The sequence below is a fragment of the Limulus polyphemus genome, unplaced genomic scaffold (assembly GCF_000517525.1).
Source record: "Limulus polyphemus unplaced genomic scaffold, Limulus_polyphemus-2.1.2 Scaffold3724, whole genome shotgun sequence".
Lineage (NCBI taxonomy): Eukaryota > Metazoa > Arthropoda > Merostomata > Xiphosura > Limulidae > Limulus > Limulus polyphemus.
In genome coordinates this window covers 25,274-34,046 of record NW_013669334.1, presented here as the reverse complement: position 1 = coordinate 34,046, position 8,773 = coordinate 25,274, and the positions used below count along the sequence as shown (strand labels likewise).

The 8,773-nt window shown below is 31.8% G+C and overlaps 1 protein-coding gene across 2 annotated transcripts in view; it reads left to right on the top strand.

Moving 5' to 3' along the window:
- The window catches only part of LOC106469922 (sodium-dependent proline transporter-like), a 43,757-nt gene that overhangs the window by 31,749 nt on the left and 3,235 nt on the right, over positions 1-8,773 (top strand). For both annotated transcript variants that reach the window (XM_013930439.2, XM_022398494.1), the window contains exons 12-14: positions 1,959-2,061; positions 5,547-5,665; positions 7,854-8,060. In XM_013930439.2, coding sequence (XP_013785893.1) covers positions 1,959-2,061; positions 5,547-5,665; positions 7,854-8,060 — 429 coding nt within the window. The remainder of the gene's footprint in view (positions 1-1,958; positions 2,062-5,546; positions 5,666-7,853; positions 8,061-8,773) is intronic.

The window sequence follows — 8,773 nt, the reverse complement described above, 5'->3', positions numbered from 1 at the left end:
TTAAATATGAATTTGATGCACGTGAAAATAGTGCATATTGGACGTGAAGAAGGGAGCAAGTTGCACGTGGGAAAAAAACGCGCCTGATTTAAATGTCACACCTGAACGCTCACATCCTTTTAATTATGTTTGAAATTATGAACATTGCTCAACATCCTGGAAATTAAACCTTATTTTCAATAAGCAATCCTGAAAAATATTTGGGGGTGCTTAACTTTTTTCCAGGTGTATATATTTGCGATTCGCACCTGCAATGTCACAGGACATTTTATAGTAAACAGTGTTCATAAACTATATCTAAAAACGGCGGGGGGGGGGGGCTTGTGTGACGAGACATGCCTTAAAGTTCTTTTGTCTTCATTTGACTTATTTGATAAATTTTGAGACAAACTGAATGACAACATTTAAATTAAAATATATATTTTCTCTCAAATTCCTTTCTACGTGATCAAGCAAGAGTTGAGAAACGAGTTAAGCCTAATGAATTGTATTATATTTTATTTATATACGGGACTAACGATACGTAATGCTCTATTATATTTTTTATTAAATACATTGCTGATATATCTGGAACTCTCAAACCATATATTAAGAGACTATAATATAGTAATGAAAAACAAAAATAGGTAACCTAATATTATACTTTTTAAAATATTCTCGACCCCGAAAACAACAGATTGTTTGAATGATTTGTATATTCCGATGACTTTGTTCTCTTCTAACAACTCGAATAAAAAACACCTCAATAAATATTAGTTGTCTCTTTTTTTATTTTATTACTCTTAGGTCAGACACTTGTTACATTTTGTAAAATGTTTAATGTGTCTCTAGTCAATGATGCCACAATTAATTCATGTTTAAAATGTCTCTAGGTAATAATGCCACGAATAATTCATGTTTAAAGTGTCCCTAGAATACGATACTACTACTAAATTCATGTTTAAAGTGTCCTTATACAATGATGCAGCGACTAATTCATGTTTAAAGCGTCTTTAGAGAATAATGCCACGACTAATTCATATTTAAAGTGTCTCCAAACAATAATGCCGCGACTAATTCGTTTTTAAAGTGTCTTTAGACAATGATGTCAAGACTAAGTCCATCATTTCTTCAGAAACTAAGTACTGACTGAATTATATGGCTTATAATAAAACACGAAAAATGGCCTATAACTCTAGAATAAAATCTTATTTATCATCCAACGTTTCGGCTTCTAGGATTCATTGTAGCTTATAGCGCCGTTACGTTTGTATGTTATATGGATAATAAGATAATTTTAATCTCTGCCTACACAAAAAAATACGATGATTAAATCGTTCCCTATTAATAAATCAAAAACGGCGAGAATTAACCTGCTCTGTACAAAGGCAATGGGTAATCTGCCTCGTACATAACTGTACAGATTATAGACAAAAAGATAACCTGCTTTCTACACAAGACAATACGTAACCTGTCCCACACATAACAATACAGTGACTGAATTATTAAACTGTGTCAAACATCAGTCATCGTAAAACAAATTTATTACGACGTTTCAGGCAAACTGTTTTCAGCGCAACTACGTTCGAACATACATTTTTCAATCCCAATTTCTTTATCAATCCAATAATGCAATAGATAATTTGTTCTAATGATAGGTTCTTAAAAGAAGTCGATCTGCTAACAATTCTTCTATACACGTTTCAAATTTATAAAATAAAAAGCATTTACCATTTTGGGTTAGTGAAAAACCATTTTGCTTCTGAAATTTGTACCAAAAATAGACCAATATATGATGTTCTTAGTTGTCTTTTGCTATCCACAGTGATATGAAGTGAATTGGACTTCGTGTTTATTTTTAGTATGAAAAGATTAATGTCATAGCCATAATTTATTGAAGATATATATATATATATATATATATATATACATTTTGCCAATAATTTGTAAGTTAATTTTAAATTTCAATTGTATTTCAGATTGGTTTGTTAATTCTGTTCTTCCTGGATGTGTGCATTGGATCTCTGTGGTGGGTGGGGAGTGTGTTTCTCGTTACGATAATTGTCATTTTGTTTATCAGAGGTACGTACGTTTCATATCCGATTGTTGTATAATTTGACTGACAGTATATGTTTATGGGGTTTTTAAGTCCTCTTAAATCATCAGTATTGGTGATTGAAAAGGACTTTAAAAACTCATTAATGTTGTATACAAATCGCCGTTATAAGAAAGCCTAACTGTATTTCTTTGAATTGCCAGCCCTTGCTGTGCTGATGAGCCTTCAATAGGCGAAACTGCAGTCTATAGCAGTGAGTACGGCAAATCAAAGAAAACATTAGGCCTTTACATCACGGATTCTCCTTTCAATTTTACCTTTAGTGTAATTGGAAGAAAATTATGTAACATATTCATGTAATAAGTATATGGTTCTGTTTAGTCTAGTTTGCTATAGGAAACTAAGCTTCCATTGTTTTCTACACAATACTGTTGGTATGGAAATACATACTGTGATAAAAAGAAATGCTCAACGTATTCCTTATGTTTCCAGTCGTACAATTAACACTTTGAAGTTTGATATCCTAGCATCTATTCCTAGAGTGAACAGCCTAATAATCACGTGACAACTTTATCATATTGACACCTTCGTGGATACACAAAGCAATAAAGTATCCTGTTAACATACGGTGCTAGTTACAAATCATTAAGATATATCTTGAATCAAAATAATAAGCTTAAATACTACGTAACTTTGGAAATGTTTAACAGATGCTTATATCAAAAGTAAGTGCGTTACCTAAACTACGACGTCACAAGTATATTTGATGTTCGTAAACACCCATTTTTGCGACTACATGGTGGGTGTTGTATAAATAACACGTAAAGTATTAGTTTTAGTTTTTTGCTTTAACTTATCTCGGTGATTTATGTCCCTATAATAAGAATCTTGTACATTTGATTTTTGTTGGGAATAATTTTAAGATGCTTTTGGGAGAATTCAAAACAGTTGAAGAATATTCAGATAAAGTTATTACCTACACTACTATCAACTCAGAAGTATATATATTATTAACAAATATGATCTGGCTATTTAGATAGAAAATGTAGTAGTTTCGCTATATGTTCAACATAGACTGTGAAACAAATGTAACATGAATTTCACTTTCTAGGGCTTTAGGCTTAATAAACATGTGTATATATATACACAGTTATTGTTTCACAGGTATTTCCACATTACATAACTTTTCGAAATAAATATAATAATTGTTAATTATGATATTTATAATTTTAGCTTTCAGTTGTTATTTTAAAATTTTATTAAATATTTGTACCCAAATGTGCCTTCGATGAAGGTTTAGACGTAAGTGTTGTTACAACTTATTTTTTAAGACAAACTATAATAACACATATCTCAACCGAAGCTGTTGCGCAAATATTTATTTCTTCTATTTCTGTTACAAAGATTTCATAAAACCTGTTTTTGAAAAACTTCAATTGAAAAAAAAAGTTATAGATTTTTATTATGCAATGTCACATGCTCAAAAATACGTATTTTATTAATATCATATATATGTTAAGTCTTAGTCTCACAGAATTCCAGCGTTGTCTTATAATTTTCAAAAATATTCTGGATGATGTAACGTGTTAAAAATACACGGAAAATTCTTGAACTTTGTAAAAGAACATTTTTGTAATGTTAAAGTCTGAAATATATTCATTTTGCCAATTGGTACGTTTAGAGCTGTAGTTTTTATTTTTTAGAAGCAGATTAAATAATTATGGATAATTTTTGCGTTATAATTACATTGACAAATATCTCTTTGTCAGGTTTTTAAGTATGTGTGTGGGCAAGATTCTTTACAATAGGTGTCTGTGACTTGTTGGCGATAATTTTAAACAATAAACAGACAACATACAATCCACTTGTTTTAAAATAATATATTCAAAACAATTCAAACGTATATTCAAACGTTCGTTATACAGTTAATCACCACAATTGTATCCAGAGCTTTAAATAATCGTCTCTTTTCGACAAGAGTCCACACAGGCTGGTTCAGTTACTTTAGAATCCAATTGACAAGATGAATTATTCTTCTCTACCCTGTTATCACAATACAGTCAATGATAAATTCACTTACGTTACCTTGTAGGTTACCAAAGCTGTATCCAGAGCTTTAAATAATTCTCTTTTACGTCAAAAGTCCATACAGGCTAATTCAGTTACTTTAGAACCCAATTTACCAGGCGAATTATTCTTCTCTACTGTGTTACTACAATATAATCTTTAAATGTTGCCACTATACACTCTTTATGGTTAAACTTACAAACACAGTCTATATCTACTTGACTATATCTCTCACTAACTTTGTCTCACTTTCACTAACTTAATTGCACTAACTTGGTTGCCTATATACTACGAGACGTTGTGATGTAGCAATACTCGATGAATCTACGAGAAAAACTTGGAAAGTTCAAATAGCATGACGTCAATTCACAACAATTGAACTACACAACAAATGCTTCATAAACTGCTACGTAAACAATTTTGCCATAACTATCGCTTCTAAAAAATAACTTACTTTAACGCATATGCAACTGCTACACCAAATGCGTATACATAACAATAGAAAAAGTATAGTCTTCTATCTCAGTTCTTAATTCAATCAACAAAATGCCTTAGGGGCTGTATATAAAAACATTTCAAACAAACGAAAATACTAATACTTCACTTTACTTTATGAATGTTTTACCTTAAAAAGTACTTAAAGTTTATGGTAAGGCTATTATTTTTAGCTGAAACACTACCGTTAGAGAGAAATGAACAATGCAGTTTTCTTCACTTCTTTTATATAAAGGTTTGGTTTTATTCAGAGGTCATACCAGTAATTTTTTTCTGATAGTAGATATCTAATAAACATCTCGTTCATAAGGTGAGTCAAATATCTATATGATAAGGAAACATAACATTATTCCCTTCTATATTTCACGTCTTCTGTGCACGGGTTGGCCCTGTGGTAGATTTTCAACTCTGTGTGATACCACAAAATATTCCTTGCACTTTTCAGTTTGTGTAAGTTGTGGTTTATACACTGGTTTCTACTAACTGTGTTCATCTTTTCAGTTTGTGTAAGTTGTGGTTTATACACTGGTTTCTACTAACTGTGTTCATCTTTTCAGTTCGTGTAAGTTGTGGTTTATACACTGGTTTCTACTAACTGTGTTCATCTTTTCAGTTCGTGTAAGTTGTGGTTTATACACTGGTTTCTACTAACTGTGTTTATCTTTTCAGTTCGTGTAAGTTGTGGTTTATACACTGGTTTCTACTAACTGTGTTCATCTTTTAAGGTCGTGTAAGTTGTGGTTTATTCAATGGTTTCTACCAACTGTGTTCATCTTTTCAGTTCGTGTAAGTTGTGGTTTATACACTGGTTTCTACTAACTGTGTTCATCTTTTAAGGTCGTGTAAGTTGTGGTTTATACACTGGTTTCTACTAACTGTGTTCATTTTTTCAGTTCGTGTAAGTTGTGGCTTATACACTGGTTTTTACTAATTGTGTTCATCTTTTTAGGTCGTCCTTACGGAACAGATCAACTTGTATGCCTCATAAGTCAACAACAGGCCACGCGTGTTTTGGTTCTTCCAATGCTTACTTTTCAATGGAACGTGGTTCTTCCAGTGTCTTATCTGGTATGTTATCCACGTACTTCTTCATTTATTGAAAGATAAATTCGATATGTTATAATTCCAAGTTAATATCCTATATATTACTAAGCCTTACAAGTTAATATACATGTAGTTATGAAATATAAAATATATTTATTTCTAGCTCCCAGTGGCTCAGCCGTAAGTTTTTGGGCTTATAACGCTAAAAATCGGGTTTCGATACCAGTGGTGGGCACAACCCAGATAGCCCATTGTGTAGCTTTGTGCTTAACTTTAAATGAACAAACAAACCTTTATTTCAAAGCAGAAATTATGAGTTTGTTTACAAATAAGAAAGTTACTGCGTGATGGTGAACTTATGTGCCTATTTTATTTTTTCCCCCCAGTGGCACAGCGGTATGTCTACTGACTTACAACGCTAGAAACTGGGTTTCGATACCCGTTGTGGGCAGAGCACAGATAGCCCATTGTGTAGCTTTGTGCTTAATTCCAAACAAATTTTACTCTTTCAAGTTTTGTGGACCTTAACAGCCATTGTTGTCGATGTTCGACTTTATATATTTTTAATTTTTAAGTTAAAGTTAAAAATTATGTCGTTTAAAATGAATAAAGCAGCACGTTCTTTACTTTTTTGATATCAAAGGTGTAATTAACAAGCGCATGTCAAACACGATCTGATTGTCATATCTGATGAAATCAATATAGCTGTTGTTCATTTATAACGCAGACAAAAAAGAATGAGATGTTGTACTGAATATAATATTCATGACATTATTAACGTACAAGCTGAGTCAAAAAATGTATACTTTATAAAATATAAACAATTAAAGTACATTTTCCTTCATAATTCACAACCTGGTATTTCATCGAGTTAATTTTGAGATTTTATGTCAAACATATTGGTTACAAGTGTTGTTTTTGAATTGTAAATCGTTTTACAAACGAAAGCTAAAATGTCTGTCTCACTAGGTTATTGCAGCATGTGACGCAAGAAGAAGAAAATATTATCAAAATCATTATGACGTCAAGGCAACACATTGAACTTAACAAAATATTGCAATAGTTTTACCTAATGCATGTTTTTCAGTAGTTTTTTTGGTAAAACTACCAAAGAGCAGCCCATGATTTAGTTGTGAGTGGTGTTAACTAGCTGCCTTCCTTCTAGCTATCACGGCTAACGCAGATAGTCCTCGAGTAGTTTTCTGCAAAATTCAAAACAAACCAAAAATCTGTTTAAAAAAGGCTTCTCAGCAAATAATCACGTTTTTTCCCTGTAGATTTAGTCCTGGTTATTCATTCCTGTTCTTTATTTAAGTAAACGGGAGTTTTGTTTAAAGCACATATTAATTTTAACAATAATATATATTAACACATTACAATGAAGTTGTTTCTTCCATGTTGTCTTTATTTCACATAAAGCTTTCTGGCTCGATTTAAGCAACTGCATTTAGTTAATTTAGTCTGTTGATTAATTTACCATCAAATCACCAGGTGCTTCGGTATACTGATTAACTTACAATTAAATCTCCAGGTTCTTCAGTCAACTGATGAACTTACAATTAAGTCTCCAGGTGCTTCAGTATACTGATTAACTTACAATTAAGTCTCAAGGTGCTTCAGTATATTGATTAACTTACAATTAAGTCTCCAGGTGCTTCAGTCAACTGATTAGCTGACAATAATTTTTTTAGGTGTTTCAGACTACTTATTAAGTGACAATCACGTATCCAGATGTTTCAGTCTATAGGCTAATTGACATGTCTTTTGGTGCTTCAAATTAACCGACAATCAATTTTTCAGGTGCTTCAGCCTGCATTGATAAACTGACTAGTTTTCAGGTGCCTCAGTCTATAGGATAACTGACGAGAAAGCCTTCTGGTGTTTGCTTACAGACTAACTGATAATGAACTTCTAGAAACTAAATGACAAACAACATTTCAGGTGCTTGAGTCTTTAAACTAACTGAGAATTAGGTTTAGGTTTTCAGACACTTCAGTCTACGTATTAACTGACAATCAAATACAGGTTAACTGACGAGTAAGTCTTCGAGTTTTTCAGTCTACACATGAATTGTTAAGCTAATCTTTGAATGCTTCAGTCTAAGGATTATCTGACCGAAAGCACTTCGTGAAATAACAAAAAAGTTGGAGAAAACACTAACTGAAACGTGATAAAAGTGAAAGTTTTATTTAGTTTGTTACAATTCCAACAGATACTTTCCATTGCCTTTGTCCGGTCTGGAAATGTTGACTCAACATACCCTTGGCAAGATAACGACACTGGCGACACCTACTGGCCACTGTGGCTTAAGAAGCTGGCTGTTATAATACAAACGCTTCCACTGCTGATAGTCATTGGAGGTTGCATTTTTCAAGCATTTCGCTATTTAAAAACTTTCACTGGACAAACTTTGAATGAGGTAGGCGCACTTAATTTTCGTTTTCTATAAAGTGTGATCTCTCGCATCTTGTATTCAATATATTTATCAATAAATCTTTGGAGAAGATAGAAACTTAAGATACCACTTTTAAGTGCAAAATAAAGTGTCGAAATCACATGTAAGGCAGCTGATGATGACCCATTATTGAATGAGAAACTATGAAATTAAATGAGTTCAACCTTAACAGTGAAAGTAGAGCTCCTACAAAATAATTACAAAAATAAAATAAAATAAATAAAACGAAACTGAAGACAAACTAATTACGATTTCCAGAAAAGCAACTCTGATTCTTAATTTGTTTTTGTATCCTTAATCAGTAATCATCAAACACAAAAAAATATTAACATTCTGTTATGCATTTTCCTATTTAAGATTTAAGTCTCTATGTTTCACAAAGAAACATGTTCTAAAGGCATTTCAAGTGTGGTCAGAAGGATTATACAAGCCTGCCAATTCAAACTTCATAAAAGTTGTTTTGGTTTTAATAATGGATTTTCCATAATTCGGCTATGTAGATTTTGAAAATAATATTCACTTTTTTCTATCACGTAAGGAAGAAAAGAAAAAACTCCTACTTATATCAAATTATTATTTCGTTTACCACAATTAAATTTTTGTATTATTATGTTTGTTGACAAAAATAAAAACAAGCTGAATAAAAGGGAAGAACATTGATGTCAAACGAATATGCA